At 35.9% G+C, this 23,278-nt stretch overlaps 1 protein-coding gene across 2 annotated transcripts in view; it reads right to left on the bottom strand.

The window, feature by feature from the left end:
* The window catches only part of GIN1 (gypsy retrotransposon integrase 1), a 32,499-nt gene that overhangs the window by 5,898 nt on the left and 3,323 nt on the right, over positions 1 to 23,278 (bottom strand). Inside the window, exons 2-7 of one of the 2 annotated variants that reach the window (XM_017869154.1) lie at positions 15,007 to 15,152; positions 13,162 to 13,355; positions 10,954 to 11,259; positions 4,322 to 4,513; positions 4,046 to 4,222; positions 3,276 to 3,561 (exon numbers count right to left, since the gene is read on the bottom strand). In XM_017869154.1, the coding sequence (XP_017724643.1) occupies positions 3,276 to 3,561; positions 4,046 to 4,222; positions 4,322 to 4,513; positions 10,954 to 11,259; positions 13,162 to 13,355; positions 15,007 to 15,145 (1,294 nt within the window). In that variant the 5' untranslated portion in view covers positions 15,146 to 15,152. The remainder of the gene's footprint in view (positions 1 to 3,275; positions 3,562 to 4,045; positions 4,223 to 4,321; positions 4,514 to 10,953; positions 11,260 to 13,161; positions 13,356 to 15,006; positions 15,153 to 23,278) is intronic. The other variant, XM_017869155.1, reaches the window with a different exon arrangement.

The following is a 23,278-nucleotide window of genomic DNA, read 5'->3' as shown; positions in this document are numbered from 1 at the left end:
GAGAAACTCAACCCACTATTGTTGGCTTTGAAGATAGAGGGACCACAAGCCAAGAAATGAAGGTAACCTCTAGAAGCTGGAAAAGACAAGAAAATGGATTCTTTTCTAGAGCGTCCAGATAGGAACACAACACTGCCAATACCTTGATTTTAGCCCAGTAAGATCTATGTTGAACTTCTAACCTTCAGAATTGTAAGATAATAAACGTGTTGTTTTAAAGCCATTAAATCTGTAGTAATTTGTTACGGCAACAAGAAGAAACTTACATAATAATGAAAATCATTTCACAAATGGGGCTTTCAACTGTGAAGGGAAATCAGGCTAAAACCTTGGGTGAGGCAGACCCAAATATATCACAAACAAAATAAATTCAAAACTATGCAAAATCTATGTCAGATTATTTTCCTTTCAAAGAGGAGCATTATGATTACAAAAAGACACTACGGTATTTTAAGATTTCTTGTCCAAATAGTCTGAGAAAGCACTTGGCAATGAACTACACAAAAAAACAAACAGGCCTGCTTAAAATAGCAATGACAAATATTATATAACTAGTACTCAATGTGCTCACTCTACATTTAGTTCTAGATAAGAATGGATAAGAAGTTGGCAACAGAAGTGTATCTACTTTAGACAGTCAGTCTTTAATACAGCTATGAAATTTCAAGCCTAGCAAAGAGCAGCAATGACAAATGTGGAAAAATAAATTTATAGTTCTTTTGGCTATAGCATGCCAAAACTTATGTCAAATAAAAATTTCAGTGATTATTCAAAATCATTCTGTTTGCTTTAATTCAGCTCAAGGACTCTTTACAATCAATTTGTGAGGTGATTTTCAAGAAACTCATGGAAAAGATTTTCAAGAAAATATGTAATATTGAGGAAAAAGATGGCAGAAATCACACTTTGAATTTCTACAAATGAGAAAAATGTAAAAAAAGGATCAAGTAATAAGAACCAGATTCTAGGATGACCAGATCAGTAGTTCCTTTGGTTAACAAGAAAAACTAAAACAGATTCATCTATTAGTCTTAAGTTCCTTATGCATACACCAGTAGTCATATTGCAATGTTACTTATCCTTATATTACTGGAAGAAACTTGTGCAAAGAATTCAAGTATGAGGCAAATATTATACCGCCTCTGTTTAGAGACTGTTCTTAAACAGAGAAGATGAGTTCTTAAATACTGAGTTCTGAAACGTTCAGAAGAAGCACAATATTTGACTTCTTTTCTGAGAAACTCTTTTCACAAAAACAAATTACAAAATGTTGAGGGATCCTAGTTTAGCAGAATTTTAAATGTAAATTTCGTATTAAAGAAGGTTAACACATTAGAAGTGAGCAAATCATGAATGTCAAAGATTAAGGGGAAAACCATGCTAAAGAAGACAGAACAACATGTACTTGTATAACCTTTTTTTCCCTACTTAACTTGCAGAAGAGAGAGATCATTAAAGGTAACTCAGAACTGAGAAGAGGCACAAACAATGCAAGCTTTTATCTTCTAACAAAGAGAACGAAAGCACTTTGAGTTTTCAGGATTAGAACTTAGTTCAAGATAAGTTTACTGACTAAACAACTGGGTCTGTCACAAGAAGGGAAGGTACTAAGAGGTTTTAACATGAGAGTTGTACCCCAGATTAGAAGCAGAGTTGAGCTATCATTACTAAGCAGCACACAAGGGTTTTACATCTTAAGAAAAGGCACAGGGTAAGTGTAGGTTATTTGTTGTTGTTACTCTTTTTGTTATTAATATTTGCTAAAGCCTGTCATACAACTTGTTTATATTGTTATAAATATATTTTCCATTAAATGTTACTTATATCCAAATAACATTAATGCTTCATCTGGCTAAGTTACCCAATAACTCCCTCTCAGTTATCCACCTCAGAGAAGCTCTAGGAAGCAGATGCATTAGGACAAAATAAAAGCCTTGATAAAGTGGGGAACATAATCTAAAAGCCATGGCAAAAACATCACTTAACTAGGCTATGAAAGAAAGAGTTACAGAGAACAGGATATCTTGACTGTTCAGAACCAGTCAAATTTAGGGGCAAGTATAACTTGTTTATAGAGTGCTATCACCTCTTCTTACAGCACCTTATAGCATTCTGAGGATACCCTACTTCGCACCCACACCTGGCCCCCAACCATGACCTAACTAACTACAAGGCAATATTAAAATTAATGGCATTTTAAAGTACCCAAATACTTATCTCACAACTGGATTCTGGACAGTATGTTTGCTTCTCGCATTAATGATCATAGGTGCTGTTTTTCACACCAAAAAGAGGCACGAAGTGACTAACAGAATATTTGTGAGGCCAGGTGCAATGGCACATGCACGCAATCCCAGCACTTTGGGAGGCCGAGGCAGGCAAATCACTTGAGGCCAAGAGTTAAAAACCAGCCTGGCCAACATGGTGAAACCTCATCTCTACCAAAAATACAAAAAATTAGCTGGGCATGGTGGCATGTGCCTATAATCCCAGCTACTCGGGAGGCTGAGGCACGAGAATTGCTTGAACCCAGGAAGCAGAGGTTGCAGAGAGCTGAGATTGCACGACCATACTCCAGCCTGGGGGACAGAGTGAGACTCTGTCTAAAAAAAATAAAAAAATTAAAAAATTAAAAAAACACATTGAGAAAGCAAAAATAGAGATGACATTAAGATGTTATCTTTCCTTCAGAGGAAAACAAGTTCAGTATCTCCCACATAAACTATGAAAAACATACTAGAAATAAAAAATAAAAATGCCTGAGTGCCCTGGTTCCTACCTGTAATCCAAGCACTTTAGGAGGTCAAGGTGGGTGAATCACCTGAGATCAGGAGTTGAAGACCAGCCTGGCTAACATGGCGAAATCCCGTTTCTACTAAAAATACAAAAAATGAGCCGGGCATGGTGGCACGCATCTGTAATCCCAGCTACTCGGAGGCTGAGGCAGGAGAACTGCTTGAACCTGGGAGGCGGAGGTTGCAGTGAGCCGAGATCGTGCCACTGCACTCCAGCTTGGGCAAAAAGAGGGAAACGCCCTCTCAAAAAATAAATAAAAAAAAATAAATAAATAAATAAATAAATAAATAATAAAAAAAAAATCTCACAGGCCTGACAGCTCCAGAAGAGACAATGTAATAAAACAGACTACCTGGGATAGCTAACAAATTTTATGAAGACAGGAAAACATAACATAAGAGGGGAGAAAGGTTTCTGTTATTTTTAACTTTTCTCCTTACCGAAAGCAATAAAAATGTAGAGAAGTGACAGATATTTACCTTGTTCACTGGATTCTCTTATGTAGGGCTTAAGGTGGGACATTTTGATAGGTCTTTTCAGTCTAACCCCAGTATTGTCTCTCAGGACAGCACATCCACTTTCTGTAATATAGTCTATGACACAAGGACCAACCCATTCAGACTGAAAACGACCATCCTTCCACCAATTTTTCCTTTGTCTTAAAACTTCATGACCCACTTTTAAATGAAATGGATTTAATTGTTTGGGTTTCTTTTTAACGATGATCTTGCTTTTATTTAGTTCATCCAAATTGTTGTTCTCCATCTACAAGTGTAAAAGAAAAAAGAAAAGAAGAGATGGAAGAGCTACAATATCTTGAAGGTAAATGCAGACAATGAGAATATTACAACAAAATGGTTACTTGAAATGCTACTAAAAGGTAGGCATGAATTATATTTAATTCTTAAAACAACATTTCCAAGTCAGTATTATTAACCCCTACTTTATATAGAAGGTAAACTAAGACAGGTAAGGAATTTGCCAAAGTCAAACAACTCTAAAGCAGTTAAGACTAAAGATTTGAATCCAGCTCTCTTGATTCCAAAATCCATAGCTTTCTCATTATTGCCTCTCAGCATGTCATAGTTAGTAAACTATTTAATCAAGACAATAAAAATCTGATGGATAAAAAATTATGGCAAGTGTTTATGCGTGTCTGTGTACATGCACACAGGTATATGCTGAAATTGAAAAAATAAATATAACTTTATAAAGTTTTAGATTACAGTTTTTCTATTGAATAGATCACCTGGCCCAGTGAAGTTGTCTTATTCTCCATTATTTCATCAGCTTCTTTAATTGCATCTAGAATTTTGGCAAACATACTTGTACTATCACCATCCACATCATGAAGACTATCTGAAGTCTCAGGCATATAAGGATTTCGACTAAACATTTGAAAATATGGTGTATTTTTAGTAGGTTCCTATTTTAAAGAAAATAAATGTCAATTTTATAATAAAACATTTATCTGGCCAATAAATAGTCATAACTCAGAAGTACAGAATTATAAAAAGGCACGTACCAAGTGAGTTACATTGAAGGCAAATGAAACAGCTGATAGGTGATCATCCCAGTTGTTTGGGTGGTCAGCACAGTGTTTGGAGAGAAATGCTTTGATTGTGCTAGGTGTACTTTCCACTGGACTAACAGTTCCAGAGGTGTGAGAAATTACAATTTGCTTTATGCCAAACAATCTGTACAGTTCAATGTTGATCTGAAAAATATATAAAACAAAGCTGGCTTTTAAAATTTGCGTTGTATTTTCCACTGACTTAAAAAAGCTTCAAAAGAATTAGAATCTTGCGTTTTATTTATTTTTATTATTATTATTATTATTGTTATTATTTGAGATGGAGTCTCGCTCAGTCGCCCAGCCTGGAGTGCAGTGGCGCAATCTCAGCTCACTACAACCTCTGCCTCCCAGGTTCAAGCGATTCTTCTGCCTCAGCCTCCTAAGTAGCTGGGACTACAGGCACGCGCCACCACGCCCGGCTAATTTTCGTTATTTTTAGTAGAGACGGGGTTTCACCATATTGGCCAGGCTAGTCTTGAACTCCTGACCTTGTGATGCACCTGCCTTGGCCTCCCAAAGTGCTGGGATTACAGGTGTGAGCCACTGTGCCTGGCTGAATCTTGCTTTTTTGTTGACCATAACATTCTATATGAAAACATACATAAAATATGTAAAATTTCATGTATAAAATAGTGGTTACCATTTAATGAGTCTTTACTACATGCTGGTCATCACACTAGACACTTTACATTATTGTCATTAAACCTTACAACAAGTTTTTGAGGTATTATTAATTTCATTTTAAAGGTAAGATGCTGAAGCTTTGAGAGATTAAGTGCCTTGCCAAACACACACATACAACAAGGAAACGGGAGAACAGAACTTAACACTAACTTTAATTTTTTTCTCTTTTTGTGGGGGTAGGCAGTGGGAGACAGGGTCTTGCTCTGTCACACAGGCTGGAGGGCATCTTCCACCACCTGGACTCAAGCAATCCTCTCACCTCAGCCTGCCTAGCAGCTTGGACTACAGGCATGTGTCACCATGCCCAGCTAATTTTTAAATATTTTGTACAGATGGAGTTTCACCATGTTGCCCAGGCTGGTCTCAAACTCCTGGACTCAAGCAATCCACCTACCTCAGCCTTTCAAAGTTTTGAGGTTATAGGCATGAGCCACTGCATCCAGCCCTCAAGTAACTTTTTAATTCAGCAGACAGTGTCTCAAAAACAACCCACTAGGTCGTAAGTTAACGTTTAAAAGCATGTAAAACAGTTATTGGCAATAATAAGCATTTTATAACTTTTAACTACTATTATTGGTGTTACTATGTGTAGCGCTTAAAAGAACCCAAAATGAGTTTACAAAACTTGTAACAGTAAGCCTGTTAAATATAAAATAATATTTTTTTCCTACCTCACCCTTCAGACTTTTTTTTCCTTATTATTTTTAGTTGAGTAAACCTTTGGCTCATAAATTTGTCTTTTTAAAAAAGAGTATTTCAGACCAGTAGTATCAGAATAACTAAATAGGCAAAGTTAATACAAGAGCAGAAAGCAACAAAAAGAAAACTACATGTCCCAAACCTCCTTGCAGGTAGGGGTGGTCATGTGACATAATTCTAGCCAAAAAGGTATAAGTAAAAGTTGTTAGGCAAACTCAGCTGGTACTAGTTTTGTTTGCCCAATACTCTCTCCCTTCTTTCTGACTGAAATGTAGGCATTGTGGCATGTGCTCTGGCAGCCATATTGTGAATACAATAGGAGTGACTATCAATCACTCCCAATATATATTGGGATAATATATATAATACATATTATTATATTGGGATAGGGAAAGACAGTCTGTTACTCGGATTGAATACACTTTCTAGCTGATATACATACTAATTCAGGATGCCTATTTTTAATTCAAAAGTAATTAGAAACAAATCCCAGAGAATAGGTGTCATTTGGGTCAGCTTCAACCTGAGTCTTGATCAATGGTTTTAAATGACCCTTGAAAAGGCTTTAACTTCTTTGTTTCAAAAGGTTGCCTAGAAATGATCCAGGGAATCCATTTGTGAAATGGTATCTTGACATCCTTACCCTATCAGCCCCCCAACCATCAAACCAGATATTCCGTCAGTTCTTACAATTCTAGTTTTCTGTAAGACATTTTTAAAAAATTAATTTTCCTACTGAATATGTTTATTCTCTTTCCTTCAGAGGTTTACAAAAAGTTCTTTGTGCATTTTATTGGAACAATTTAGCAAATACTCTAAGCTAAGCTGTTAGAAACATCTGTATTTTTATTCGACTATACAATAAACCTCCCACATTGTGTATTATGTTATAATCTTTAGCAGTGTTTTCTGTTTCAGTATTTGCTGACAAAAGAGTTCACTCTGTACTATCATCGTTATACTTTGTGTAATATTGTAGAGATGGCATTTCGCCATGTTGCTTAGGCTAGTCTTAAACTCCTAGGCTCAAGCAATCTGCCTGGTAGGATTACAACAAGCATGAGCCACCAAGCACAGCCTATTATTACTTTTTTTTTTTCGAGACAGGGTCTCACTGTTACCCAAACTGGAATGCAGTGGTACAATCATAGCTCACTACAGCCTTGACCTCCTGGCCTTAAGCAATCCTTACACCTTAGCCTCCTGAGTTGCTGGGACTATGGGTGTGCAACATCACGTCCAGCTAATTAATTTTTTTTTTTTTTTTTTTTTTTGTAGAGATGGAGTCTTGCTATATTGCATGGGCTGGTCTTGAACCCATGTTCTCAAGTTATCCTCTCACCTCAGCCTCCCAAAAAGCTGAGGTATGAGCCACACTTGGCCCTATTGTTACCTTTAGTAACATTTTCCAAGTCGTGGTTTGGTTACCAGATGACTTTAAACACGACTGGAAAACCTGCTAGCTAATTATAATGGCTTCATATTATCATTAGCAAATACCCTCAAACATTGTATTAACTTAGGGTAAGGCTCTTCATTAATAAAAGTGGAAGTGAACCAATATTTCAAAGAGTATTCTCAATAATTTTGAATTTTGATGGCTAATTTCCTATCAGATGTGATAACTGTAGTCTCCCTTTATCTTCAGAGAATATGTTCCAAGGCCCCTAGTGAATGTTTGATACTGCAGATAGTACCATACCCTATCTATACTATGTTTTCCCCTATACATACACACTTATGATAGAGATTAACTTATAAATTAGGCACAGTAAGAGATTAACAACTAAAAACAAAATAGGATGACTGACAATATGCCAACATCACTACTCTTGCACTTTGGGGCTGTTCTTAAGTAAAATAAGGGTAACTTGGATACAAACACTACTAACCATGACATTTGATCTGATAACCAAGATAGCTACAAGGTGAGTAATGATGGGGAGGGAGTAGCATATACAATGAGGATATGCTAGACAAAGGGATGATTCACGTCCCATTTGGACAGAGTAGGACAGCATGAGATTTCATCACTACACGCAGAATGGTGTGCAATTAAAAAAATATAAATAGTTTATTTCTGGAATTTTGTATTTAATATTTTTGGACTGCAGTTTACTATAGGAACTGAAACCTCAGAAAGTAAAACTGCAGATAAATGAAGACTACTATAGCTAATATTTGTATTCATCTCATTGATGTGCCTAACTAAGAGCTGGAAGTTACGTAGACGTGCTAGCACTATCATTTTCTTGTGGTTGATGGGTGTTTGCCTTTTAGTATTATCTGCTTTCACTGCAAAAATCTAAGCTCCCTGGCCATTTTGTGAGTAGTGTGGTGAATGCTAGATGATATCCATATTTTCATTCAACTGCTGAAAGCAAAAGTATGAGTGAGGAAACATGTGGATTCTCACTTTTCTTTCAGGATACCTTCACATAGTATGTGTGACATAGCTGTCTTGTTGATTGAGTCAGGATGCTATTATCAATCTGTATACATTATTAATAAAGCTTAATTTCTTATATTTTGGATTTAAAAAATATAAATAGAAGTTCCAATAGTCTTCCCCCAGACTGGATTGCCTTACGTACTGCACTGCACAGAACACTGCTATGTCAATCAAGGCAGGCAAGACTACCTTTCCTTCATTTACAAAATGACCACATAAATCTCCTATTATTATGCAGCCAAATTTAATCTTTTTCCATTGAAGTTTATACCACTGTTCCTAGGTTTAGAATGCGACCTCCATTTCTAGAGATTAAAAGTCAAATACATTTTTTTCTGTTTCTACTTTAAAAATCAAAATTCTTTAATTTACCTGAAAATTCTTTTGGTATTGGATTCTAAAATCATATTACAGAAATAATTTTAAACAATTAGCAAATTGTTACCTGTTAATTAATTACATGTTCCTCCTCTACTAGACACATTTGTGACACTAGCTTTATCATTTAAAGCACTGTTACCAAACTTTGTGCCAAGTTGCCCCTTAACATCTGTTGGACACCATGAAAACTACCAGTTTAAGGCAGCTCAGTTTCAACATTAGATCAGGTTACAATTCATTTGATGACATCACATCTTTACAGAACTGTTTTCTTCATCAAATGCTGTGATAAAAAGTAGTTACTATGTAAAAATCAGTGTGAAACAGGAAATGAGGGTGGCAGTGTACAATATGATTCCAAGGTCTGAGAAGGTAAGCAGTGGTCAACAGGTACACATTACCCATTAGCAAGTAATTATGGTTAAGAATGAAATGAAAGGGGTGGGTGCGGTGGCTCAGACCAGTAATTCCAGCACTCTGGGAGGTCAAGGCAGGTGGATCATGTGAGTTCAGGAGTTCGAAACCAGCCTGGGCAACATGGTGAAACCTGTCTCTAAAAGAAAAAAGGTACAAAAATTAGCTGGGAGGCTAAGGTGGCAGGATCACTTGAGTCTGGAAAGCGGAGGTTGCATTGAGCCAAGACAGTGCCACAGCTCTCCAGGCTGGGTGACAGAATGAGACCCTGTCTCAAAAAAAAAGAATGAAACAAAAATATATTTTATTTCAATTTATGAGTATTTTAAATTGCTACTAAGTGGTTACAACATAAATACTTATTAAGTTGTTTGGATGGACCTGTGAAGAAAAGAGTTAACCTGACAGTTAACTTTAACATATTAACACAGCAGATCTGTGACTGCTATTCTTTGAAAGGCCTGCTTACAAGGTTGCACCTTGGCTAATGTCTAGGAGCTTAGGTTTTGGTTATAAGACCAAACACAATCTTTCCTTCTGAGAGTCTGAAATTTTTGTACATGCCAGGTAGAAGGTGCCTATGTGACCAGCCCCCAATAAAAACCCTAGGCACTGAGCCTCTAGTGAGCTTCCCTGTGTTGTCACAACTCTGCTAAAGGAATTAAACACGTCCTATGTAACTCTACTGGGGAAGGAGATCTTGGAAACTTGTACCTGGTTCTCCCAATGTGTCTTTTCTCTTTGCTGAATAAATCTTAGCCATGAACATGACTATATGCTGAGTCCTCCTAGAGAATTATGAAAACTGGGAATAATCCTGGGGTGCCATGATATGTCCTATCTACTTAATAAATATAACTTTAGATATTTCTTTTGGACTGAGCCATCAAAGATACTTTGAACCAAGTCTGGCTATTTCTGATTTTTCTTAAACACGTACCCTGTCAATTACAAAAAGTTTTAACATATGCCTTAAGTCTAGCACTTATTATATTTCTTATAAAAAGTTTTCATATATATTCTCCCCTGTTTATCCTTTCAGGTTAATTTAACTGGGAAAAGGCCAGGACAAGGGAAAAAGTACCTTTCAATACTGAATAGTCTTATTCATGAACATAATGTATCTTTCCATTTATTTAAGTCTCCCTTTACCTGTCAATCATAATATTATTATTTATTATTATTATTATTATTATTATTGTTATTATTATTATTTGAGACAAGGTCTTACTCTGTTGCCCAGGTTGAAGTGCAGTGACACAATCTCAGTTCATTGCAACCTCCGCCTCCCAGGCTCAAGTGATCCTCCTATCTCAGCCTCCCGAGTAGCTGGGACCACAGGTGCATGCCACCACACCTGGCTAACTTTTGTTTTCTTTTGACATGGAGTCTCTCTGTCGCTCAGGCTGGAGTGCAATGGTGCGATCTCGGCTCACTGCAACTTCTACTTCCCAGGTTCAAGCGATTCTCCTGCCTCAGCCTCCTAAGTAGCTGTGATTACAGGCTCCTACCACTACGCCCAGCTAATTTTTGTATTTTTTGTAGAGATAGGGTTTTGCCCTGTTGCCCAGGGTGGTCTTGAACTCCTGAGTTCAAGTGATCCACCCACCTCAGCCTCCTAAAGTGTTGGGATTATATGCGTGAGCCACCAGGCCCAATCAATCATGGGTTTTTAATCTAGAAGTAAATAAAGATTATTTGGTCCAACCTCCTCATTTTAATTTGAGGATATCTGAAGATAGGTTTACAATAACCCACAGTAAGTATTAAAATCTTAATCTCCTAATTTCTAGTACAATTATCCTTGTAGTATTTAATATCATACCTCTATACCTACAGCAATTTATCTGAATTTATTAAGCACTCTGTAATATAATGCAGAGGGCACTGGTTCTGGACACTGAAAAGGAGTAAGATATGCTCCCAGACCTAAGTAGTTTATTTGTCTTACCTGTTGAATGAATTCATCTCTTTGGTCCATTATTATTTTCTGAGGAGGTCCATATAAGAAAAATATATTGATAATAGCTTTAGAAACTTCTGATGCTGAAACATCACATAGAGGCAAAATCACAACCCATTTGGTGAACAAATCTGTCATGATTATAGCATATACATGACTTCTGTTGCTTGTATGAAAAGGTCCCATCAGATCAACAGTAACTAAACTCCATGGATTTTCCACCTTGAGAAGGTGCTGTTTCGGTGCTACAATAACTGTATTTTTTGCCACTTGGCAATGCTGACAAGCATATACCTACAAACAGGCACACAATAAAGAAAATACATACAAATGTTAACACTCTACACAATATAAAAGCAGTCTTATAAATCTGAATTTTAAAATGGTTAGTAGGTATACTTTATGTTTTGAAGAAGAAACTTCTGGACTGAGAATCACTGGATTAAATCTATTTAGAACAACAAACAAAACAACAACAAACAACTGTAGTTGCCACTACAGCTGACCCTCTAACAACATGGGTTTGGACTGAGAAGGTCAGCTTATACATGGCTTTTTTTTTTTAACTAAACACAAATAAAAGGTAGAGTATTGGTAGGGAGGGATGAGAAACTCAAGGATGCAGAAAGCTGACTTCTTGTATATGCGAGTTTCACAGGACCGACTGATAGACTTCGGTATGAGTAGATTTGGTTACATGAGTGTAGTGCTGGAACCAATCTCTTGCGTATACTGAAGGAAGACTATATGACTAAATGACCATCTTATTGGGTCTTATTCACATGAAACATAAATCTGGTTCATATTGAATACATATTTATTAAATACTTTAAAAGATCTTAAAACAAGTTTCCTATAATTTAAAATCAGTATGTAAGTTTACAATAATTTCTATATGCACAAAATGTTTCCTCCTAAAGTTATCAAGTTAAGAAGTCTATTCATGAATCTATTCTAACCATATTTACTGAAATATAATTTTATTCATAAAATATGTATAGATGGAGAAATTTCTCTCAATCGTGAGAAAAGAATAAACATAAACAAAACCCATGCTGTCCTGCAGCTTTCATTTAAGTGAGGTGAGACAAGATTAACTGCTCAATTATGGATGGGTGCCATTTCTCAATACATCTCTGGAATTCCACTCTAGAAACTACTTTCAAACTAGCTTCTGAAGAAAAATTGAAAAGCTGTTTAATCACCTTATAGTCACAGTTACTTTTGATCAGAATTTTCATTTTCCGATTTAAACTTATTTGTTGGATTTTATCACAAATAACTTCTGATTATTTCCAAAAATCATATTCATTCTGCAGTGATAACAATTTGACAAAGATTTAACTGAATGTTTGTAAAAAATGCATCACAGGAAAAATATATAAATTATGAAGGTCTTTGGAATACCTGAACAGACCCCATAAACTGATAACTCACAAATGATACTTAACTGTTGGTTTAATTCTTTATGCTTGAAATGCCAGTCTTTCTGATGCACTACTACAATTATTAAGGAGATTTCACAGATATACCAAGGAATTCCTACCATTTGGCATACAGTACACTGGAAAGAGTAGGATCAGTTGACTTCTAGCAAGAACCCCAAAATTCCTATAGGTGAATTTTCTATTAGGAGAAGTTGAAGGTCCCAACGGGTCATAAAGTTACAAAACTCAGACTTATTTCATGATCCTCAAAATTTGATTTTGGTTATATTTGGTTTTGGGTTTCTGTCATATATGACATTCTACCTCAAGATGGAACAAGCACAAAAGATGAGAGCACATACTAGGCCTGACTTACTATGAACATATTCTCCTCTTAAAAAAACCTTGTATGATTGCCATTGAAAAGGTAATGATTTAGTCAAACAAATTCCAGCTCCATTTAAATTCTGCCTACACAAAAGAAATTCAATGATACAAATCTGATTCTAAATAATCTCTTATCTAAATGAGGCATTTTCAAGTGTTTAAATGATGCTTCTTTCCTTTTCAAATTATACTTAAGTGATTTAAAAAACCTGTGAAGGGAAATATAGCTCCCTTTAAATGGTTAAATTAAAATAAAAATAACCAATGCCAAAAATACTTAATGAGAGGTGATACCCAATAAACCTGGAGAAATCAAAATAATAAATTGTAAATATCTATCAGAAAGACAGTATTCATAATATTCTAAATACATAAGCCATACCCACTGTTTGACATCATTGGTCACAGATGTCCAATAATAATTGGATTCTACCAGAGTGAGGGTCCTGGATATACCATGATGAGCTCCACTGTCATTTTCATGGCATTCTCTTAAGACTTTCTTCTTTTCCTCTTCTGAAACAATTACCAAACGATTTTGTTTTCTGTCTTTTCCAATATAAAACAGCTTTTTTTCTGGAATAAATGATATCAAAAGATAGAATTGTAATTTTAGAGATGTATGTAGTTTTAAGAGAATCATAGCCTTCTGTTTAAACCATGAAGGTTTTTGTTTTGTTTTACAAAATCTTACTGCATTTAAAACAAAATATTTATTTGTAATGATGCTACCGCACAACGGTTCTTAGCTGTTACACTTACTTAGACACTTAGGAAGGGCGGTAGCTGCTATAATTTTGTACCTATCAATATAAACAGAGCCAGCTTGTTCACCAAAGCATGTAATAAGTACGGAAATATGAAATTCTCTCTCTATGGGAGTACTTAAAGTAGGAAGATTTTGCAGACACCTCCTAAAAATGGAACAGATTAGCAAATAAATTACATACAGAGAAACACCTACCTGGAACAGAATTTTCTAAAATAATGTTTTATCATCACTGCATTTTTGCAAGCAAACAGCTCTCTCCGCTTTTTCTATATCTGAGTAGAAGGTAGGGATGGTGAAGTGGGGAAGTGGAAAAAACTTTAATCCTCAAGACAATTCTGTTTCCTTAGGAGGACAACTGAGAAGAATCTGCAGCTCGGAAGTAACCAGGGGATGGAGCAAATCACCATCTACCTCTCCAGTGTGAATGGGCTAGCTATTCAAACTCCAAAATACCCCATTCAGCTACTAATATGAGTAAGCAGATTGATGAGTGGAACATTCCTTACTTTTTAGAATTAGAAGATGAGCAATCTAAGAGCAGGAACCTTATCTATGTTATTCTTCAATATATCTCCAAGGCTTAGAACGTGACTGGCACATAGCAGAAACCCAGTTAACATTTGTTACATAAATTATCAAATATATGAATGAATGAATCCTCACTTCAGTTTAAGAGGTAATGGATCTGCCTAATCTTAAGTATAAGGGAGTTATTGGTAGGGATATACACAGGGAGATGCAAACAGGCATTTATTTATTATCTTACAGTTTTATTAACCCGCTTTGGGGTAAGCCTAAGAGACAAAATTAGCATTTATAACACAAAATCCATCTAATCATCTGGTGACTACTTGTTGCTTATCTCATCCCAAACTTCTCTTCCCCTTTATATGGGGAAAAAGAGGGAAAAATTATCATGACCTTCCAAGATAAATATCCCACTGCCTTTCAAATATTTAGTCCATTCAGGAAGATCCAAGGGTCCTAAAATGAATGTGATCCTGAGAATATTTAATGGCAGTGGTGGGGTTGGGGGGACATGATCACAGAAATATAGTTAATTCTTTCCAGTTTTCATGTTAGTAAACAAACCAGTTAACTTTGTCAACATTTTCCTATTAAGCATCAAAAAAGTTCCTCATCGAAAGTGGCATCAGTGCTGGAAAGTGCACCATTAGAGACCACAAAAGGGTCAAAGCAGAAGTCGTTAATTTAGAAAAATGTTTTGTTTTCTTTCATGGTATCATATTCTGTCTATAATTTAAACCACCCTTTTCATGCTTACTGGCCTTTAGTTAGCTTTAGTGTAATTTTTATTTTGCTTTTGATTGAGTGGCATCATCAATTCAACTGGTAATTGTTTAGCAACAACCAACTACTACAGAAGTTCTCAAATTTCCACAAAGAAGAATGTGGGGAAGAATCAATAATCAAAATTTTGAACATTAATTTTACCTTTGAAGATAAACTTTTTTGCTGCTCTTCTTATACCACTTCGCTCACTTGGCAGTGTAGTTGGATGATATTCACCAGTTCGTTTGTAATATGCAATCTGTTTAAGATGAAGGTCACCATTTTTTCCACTACGGACCATTGTGAACCTAGGTAAAAGGTATTTAAAAAGATAACTTAAATTTTAAGCTAACTGAATTGCTATTTCAGCTAAGACTTCTGTCATATTTCTATTTACATATGAACTGAGAATTCTCAGAATTTATTTGTGAGGGAGACAACTGCAGTACAGGAAAGGAACAGTGATGTATATGAACGAAAATACTCAAATGCTATTTTTGATATATCCCATGACAAATTATCTTGTCTCTTTCCACTTGATAAGAAATGCTGAAAATTTTCCACATACTGAGAAAAAAGGAAATGAACCAGTACACTTCAAAAAGGTTTACTTAAAATTTCATTGCTATCAACTGAAATGTTACTTTCAAGGGATGGTAACACAGGAAGATCCTGTCATGTGACATTTAAATAAATAAGTTATAAGAGAAGAAATATAGCTTTATATTATTTCTAAATATATTCATGGTTATTTCTTCTTGCCACCTCAGCCCTAAGGTGGTAACTATGTTTGTTGTTGCTAGTCTCCAGGTGCCATGCTGTTTACTTTGTTACTGTCTGTCTATAGAAAGAAGCTCCATTAAATTTTCTTTAAAATCCCGCCAGAATGTCTTCTGTTTCCTGCTAGGATTCTGACACAAATCTTACAATTTTGAAATTACATTAAAAAAAAAAAGATGTTTACTGACCACTGGAGGATCTAGGGATGAGACTAAAAGAGTATTTACTGGAAAGAGTATGCTGGAACAAAGCAGAACAGACTGTGCCTATCACCATGGCTTAAACAGCTTATCAATTCACTTCCCCTATAATACAGCTCTTTCCAAATGTAAATCCATCTTTCTGATCTATTTTTAACTTCTAGAGAGAGAGTAACAGTACATTTCTTACCTTAGGTTAACACAAAGTGTATGTCAATTTGAAAACAAAGGTTCTGAAATGTTAACACAGTCCCATCATAATCTAAAAAACAAGTTAATTATCTCTATAAAGTATTATAAGACAATTAGTTTGTTCTAAGTTTAATTCACTTCCAATTGATTATTAAATATGATTTTTTTCATCTAATAGATGGCTGTACCCCAAACCAAACAAATGTAGCTTATCACAGTTTCTAAATCATCTCAAAGATAAATGGATGAGATTTAAGACTTTTTATACAAATAAAGTAAATAAGATAAGCCAACTGGCACAAGGACGGACAGATACATCACTGTAATTGAACAAAGAGTCCAGAATTATATCCACACATGTAAAGTCAATACATTTACAACAAAGATATCAATACAATGAGGAAAGAGGTGGTCTTTTCAATAAATAATGCTAGACAACTAGATAACTGTACTAGGGGGAAAATGAACCTTAACCACCTACCTCACATCTTACACAAAAATTAATTCCAGACAAATCATAAACTTAAATGTGAAAGATAAATGACAATGATTCTGGAAGAAAACATAGGAAAAGATCTTTCAAATCTTAGGATAAGCAAAGATTTCTTAAATAAGACACAAAAAACACTATCCTTAAAAGAAAAAAAATTAACAATAGGGCTTTATCAAAATAAAAATGTGTACTCATCAAAGACACCATTAAGAAAGTGAAAACATAGGACACGCATTGGGATAAGATATCTTTAATACATATATCTAACAAAGGACTCAGACCTAGTGTATGTAAGGAACTTCTAAAATCAAAAGAAAAGGACAAAACTCAATTCAAAAAATGGGGGGAAATTTTACACAGCACTTCATAAAAGAGAATATCCAATGGTCAATAAGCAAGTGAAAATATGCTCAACATCATTATTCCTCAGGGCAATGCAAATAAAACCACGATGACTAAGAACTACACACTACTGAACAGGCTAAAATTAAAAACCAAAGACAACACCAAGTGTTGGTGCAGACAGGTAGCAACTGGAACTTCATACATTGTGGGAGGAAAAAATGTTGCAACCACTTTGCAAAACTGAGTTGCTTCTAAAGCTAAACACAAATTTACCCTAAAGGCTTGGCAATTCTAAGTTTATATTCCAGTGCAATGAGTCTATGACTATCAAAATATGTGTACAAAAATGTTCATAAATATTTTATAGTCATAATAGCCACCACATGGAAACAGTAAAGGTATCAAGAAGTTTTACCACGTATATACTCTTTTCTGGTCCTGTAGCCGCTTCCATTGCTATTAAGTTTCATGTCGCTCTAGGTCAGTGCTTTTCAAACCATCTGTGGTGAAACACTAGTGGTATCCTACTGCGCTCCAATCTGCCACGTAAGACCTCTTGATACCTTTACTTTCCATGTCATCCTCACTATACTCTCTCCTCTGCCAGGATTCCATGGCAAACTTTTACTTCCTAATCAATTTTCAATTCATGAAGCCTTGTGTGATTTCAAGTCGGGAATATAGAACCCGTTTGTCTACCCATCCATTTGCCTGCCTGTCATTCTAGCTCTGCATTAATCATCTTCAACTCTCAAAAAAAAAAAAAAAAAAAAAACCAAAATCATTTTTAGTTTGTGTCCTCTATTTTCATCTCTATACTACACTGATACACGTTCTTTCAAGTTTAAGGGACAGAAACTTGTCCCTTCTCAGTTTAGATGAAATCAATATACAGACTATACATACTGTAAAATTAATAATATACTATATATAACCTCCTGTTATAGTTTTCTCTTAATAGTTTTTGTAACTATTAATGTCCCAAATCATCTAAGCAATCTAAAAGAAAATCTAGAAATATCCCATCCTAGCCAGCTGGGATCATGGTATCTGTAGGAAGATGAGGTTTATAAAAGGAAGATAAAAATTGTGTATTTCCTCCCTTTTAGAGACCAGTAAAGGTTGCAAAAACTCCTGAAGGGCCTTAAAAAGAAAAGGGGAGAAGCTTCATCAGGCCTGTAAAAGCCCACAGAAGGAAAAAACCAAACTCTCACACCTTAGAGGAAGTACAGGCCCCAAAACACAGAGGGATGTGGGTAACTGGAACTGGCAGAAAACAAACTAGCCATTGGGGAAAAAAAATATGAGTCTGCGTAATACACAGTAGCTTCTGTATTTTGCTCTTATATTTAAAAACCTCAGGGGTTCCAAGTTCCTACCATCTCTTGTCTTCCTCCCCCTACCCATTTACCTCCTGGAGAGACCAGAAAATTTTTCTATCTAATGGAAGATGAAGTCTTCAGTATATTAAGTCTATGCCATTAGGACACTGTTGTTTTTTTCTATTTATAACGAATATATAAAAACTCCTCAGAAAAGGTCTATTTACTGAAATTAACTTCTCTGCTTTGAAATCTTTAACTTTTGAGTAACTGAAAATAGATCGAAATAGAGAAATTTGCTCTCCTCAGAGTAAACCTATAGTACACAGGGACAAGGAAAAAAGGAAACCACTACAAAAATCTTTGGAGACTGAGCTCTTTAAGGTTTTTGGTTTGTTTTTTTCTTACCAAAGTAGTGGGAGAAGACTAACATATATCTATGTTAGGAAGAGGGACATAAAATCACTGGGAGAAGACATAAAACCATAAATTTCCTACAGATTTTCATATTTCACAAATGCTTTCACAAGTATATTATTTTCATTTTTATATGGGTGAGTTGTCTTGGCTCGACAACAGAACTAAGACTTAAAGGCGTGGTTATTTGCCTGACATAGTCACCTTGAAACTTACTTAGACTATTCCTAGCATGTTTTTATCTTCCAAATGATTTACTTGACAGAGTGGACACTATAAGACTGCCTCTGGGCATTATCTTCTACTTAGTGGCTAAGGTCTAGACTATTTAGCCTACCCTCTACAACCTGGCAGGACATAACACAGCTTCTTCTCTCACTAGTTTCCTTTGTATACCCATGGCCATATCCCCAACCATTCTCTATACCTTGGTTTACATCATTTCCCCCCAAATGGTATATCCTTCCACCTGATTAAGCCTTACCCATCTTTCGAAATCAAGCTCTAACACCTCAATGAAGCAAACGTTCCATGATCTCTGAATCTAAAGTGATCTTGACCTCTCCTAATCTTCTTTGTGCCTACTGTAGAACTTCCAAGTTTTACCCTTTTAATAGGTTTTGCCTGTTCATCCATATAACCTTGAATTTGCTCATTCAGTTACTGAGCTCTAAAACCCTTATATATACTAGATGACACTAATGCAAAGTTAAATAAAATGAAATCCCTGTCCTCACAGAGCTTTTGGTATGAGAGGAAAAGAGGAGTAAATCAGCATTTATATAGTTTAGAGTGGTGTTATAACAGATGTATGCGAAGAGTACTATCAAAACAGATGTGCAGAGACCCAGATCCACCTGGAGAAGGAGGAAAAGCATTGATTGTGGATGAGGTAGAACCTTGAACTTTATTCCATTGCTACTACCTTACTTCACACTCACCTTCTATCTGACCTTGCCTCCTCTGTCTCTAATATAGTCCTTGTCCTCACTGCAGTCACAGAGGTCAAACTAAAACACAAATCTTATCAAAATATTCACTTAACTCGAAATATGCTTTTTGCCATTCCTGATTGTCTTAGTCCATTTGGGAGGCTATAACAAATATACCATAAACTCGATGGCTTACCAACAGAAATTTCTTTCTCACAGTTCTGGAGGCTAGGAAGTACAAGATCAAGATGTCAGCAAATTTAGTGTCTACGAAGGGTTCACTTTCTTATGGGCAGCTGTCTTCTCACTGTAACTTCACATGAGGCAAGGGGGAAGGGGTTTCTCTCAGATTCTTTAAAATATAGGCACTAATCCCATTAATGAGAGCTCTGACCCATGATCAAGTCACCTCTCCAAAGTTCTACCTCTTTTTTTTTTAGACAGAGTTGTGCTCTGTTGCCCAGACTGGAGTGCAGTGGCATGATCTCAGCTTACTGTAACCTCTGCCTCCCCGGCTCAAGCAAATTTCGTTCCACAGCCTCTTGAGTAGCTGGGACTATAGGTGCATGCCACCATGTCCAGCTAATTTTTATATTTTTAGTAGAGATGGGGTTTCACTATGTTGGCCAGGCTGCTCTCGAACTCCTGACCTCAAGTGATCCACCCATCTCAGCCTCCCAAAGTGCTGGGATTACAGGTGTGAGCTACCGCGCCCAGCCCCAAAGTCCAGTCTCTTAATACCATCAACTTGGTGGTTAGGATTTCAACACATGAATTTTGGGAGAATACAACCATTAAGACCATGACACTAATGATATCTAAATACCTCTGCCATTATGCAAAGCTTTATAAGATACGGTTCTTTATCAGTCTCTCCATGTTTTTCTCTTGGCATTCTCAATTCAAAAAATAACCACAGTTCTTCAACTATCCCATGCAGTGTGTTCATACCTTTTCATTGATACTTTTGCCTGGAATGAATTTTATTGCTATTTCTCCAGCCCCTAATCATCTTTCAAAACTCTGGCTAGGTGTCATTTCCTACAGAGTGTCTTCTAACCACTCCAACCTGGAATAACTTAACATTTTAAGAATGAGTTGGAGTTACAAGATTAGATTTCTATTCTATAAAGTGTATTGTACACCAATATGGAATAGAGATTGGGGTAGAGCCAGGAATACCTGTACCAGTCAGCTAGGAAACTACTGTACAATTAAAGCAAGAAAGGAGGAAATTCTGAGCCAAAGCAGTGCCAGTATAGATGGATAGATACATTATATAAGAACTGTGACTGACTACATGTGTGGAGTAAATGCAAAGAAGAATCTGGGATCACTTCTGTCTAAAGCTCTGGCTTAGGGAGAAAGATGACAATATTAAGCAGGTTGTATTCTTCATGGATAAACTCGGCATGTAAAAAGTAGGCGAAGTTAAGGCAATGGAAGAAGGATCAGATGGAAAGTGTACAGAGTAGGAAGTGCAGTGGACATATCCTTATCCTTCAATGTTCACATTAATGAGTTCACTCATCCATGAATCCTTTCTAACCACATCTCCAATCTCAGGGAGAATTGTGCACACCTTCCTTGGTGCATTCACAGTAATACGCATCAACTTTTATCATAAAATCTGAAACACTCTATTGAATATATTAGCTGATATGTCTCTCTCCGAAATACACTGTAAACCTTTAGGGACATGAGAATAGCCAGAGACATAGGAAAAAAGCAGGAAGAGGTTCTGGTAATAGAAGTCTGGCAAATACAGAGTTCTTAGAAGTAGACAGAGAGGCTAAGTGATATAAGAACCATAATGTAGCTAGTGGTTTTGGCAACAGTATACAGTATAGTTACAGTATAGCAGGGCGGTTGGCAACCAGACTGAAATGACACAAGGAATGAATGGAAAGTCAGAAAGTGGATTTAGAAACTTGAGCTTAGCTATAAAGGCAAGGAGCTACAAGATAGTTGCTAGAGACAGATGTAAGGTTCATTCATTGATCTAAGAAATGTTACTGAGTAACTGCTATGTGCCAGTTACAATGTTGGAGACAGGATAATAAACAAGATGTAAATTCTCCTGACTTTGAGTTTACATTCTAGTGGGGTTAAAATTTTTGACAGCCCTGTTAATAGCCACATCACTCACAACAGCCAAATGATGGAAGCAACCTAAGTGTCCATCAATGGCTGAATGGATAAACAAAATATGGTGTATTTATTCACACACTTTTAAAAGGAAGGAGATTCTGACACATGTTACCACATGGATGAATCTTGAGGACGTTAAGCTAAGTGAAATGAACGAGTCACAAAAAGATAAATACTGTATGATTCCACCATATGAGGTATTCAGAGTAGTCAAAGACATACAGACAGAAAGAGTAATGATGGTTGCATAGAACAGAGGGTGGGGAGGAGAGAATGGAAGAGTTATTGTTTAACTGGTCAAGAGTTTCAGTTATACAAAATGAAAAGAGTTCTTGAGATGGATGGTGGTAATAGTTGTAAAACCATGTGAATGTACTTAATGCCACTGAACTGTACACTTAAAAATGATTAAGATGGTAAATTTCATGTTATGTGTGATTTACTACAATTACAACAATTTTTTTTTTTTTAAACAAGATTGTTTTGCTTTCAACAAAGGAATAGCCTAAAAAGTTTAATGCTAACGGACGGGCTTCTAGAAAGACGACTGAAAACAGAGGAAAAAAAATTATGGTATGACGTTCTTGAGATGGCAGCAGGGGATGACATCCAATTCACAAACAGGGATTCGTCCTGTGATCTCTTCCACTGAAGATATAGCGAATATAATCGTGGAGCAAAATTATTTCTTTCTGAAATACCACTAAACATTCCCATATAGGCTTCTGATTAGAATGCAGAAAGCTGGAGTAACTCACCCTCTACCTCTGAGAAAAAGTGGGACAAGATGCCAATTTTCTCCAAATTGATCTATAGATTCAATGCAGTCCCAATCAGGAACCCTCAAGCTCTTCTGCAGAAACTGACAGGCTGATTCTAAAATTGATATGGAAAGCTAAAGGACTCAGAATAATTAAAACAACTTTGAGAAATGAATATAGTTGAAGAATTTCACATTATTTGGTTTCAGGACTTTCTATACTGCTATTGTAATGAAGAATGTGTTATAATGGCAAAATGACAGCCTTAAATCTATGGTACAGAATAGTGCCAGAAACAGCCGCTCAGTTATGGTAAACTGATTTTTAACAAAGGTGCCAAGGTAATTCAATGAAGAAAGGATAATCTTTTCAACAAATGCCGTAACAATTAAACATGCTTTGAAAAAAGATGAACCTCAACTCATACCTCACGTTATGTAAAAATTACTTCATGATGGGTCACAGATCTAAACGTACAACTTAAAACTATACAACTTCTAGAAAACAACAACAAAAATTCTTTGTGAGCTTAGGTTGGGTAATGGCTTCCTAGATAGCAAAAAAAAGCACCTATGCATAAAGAAAAAAATTAAAATTTTTATTCTTTAAAGAACTGCCAAAAAAAAGAAGAGAAAAATAACACTGGGATAAAATATTTGCAATATATATATATATGATAAATAACTTTTATCTAGAAGTTATAAAGAACTCTCAAAGCTTAACAAGAAAACAAACAACCCAATTTAAAATCTGGAAATACAGACACTTCACCAAAGAGATATGGTTAGCAAATAAACACATGAAAAAATGCTCAACGTCAACAGACAACGAAAAAATGTAA

This window comes from Rhinopithecus bieti, unplaced genomic scaffold (genome assembly GCF_001698545.2).
Source record: "Rhinopithecus bieti isolate Rb0 unplaced genomic scaffold, ASM169854v2 scaffold_4104, whole genome shotgun sequence".
NCBI lineage: Eukaryota > Metazoa > Chordata > Mammalia > Primates > Cercopithecidae > Rhinopithecus > Rhinopithecus bieti.
This window is presented reverse-complemented; position numbering and strand designations above follow the sequence as displayed.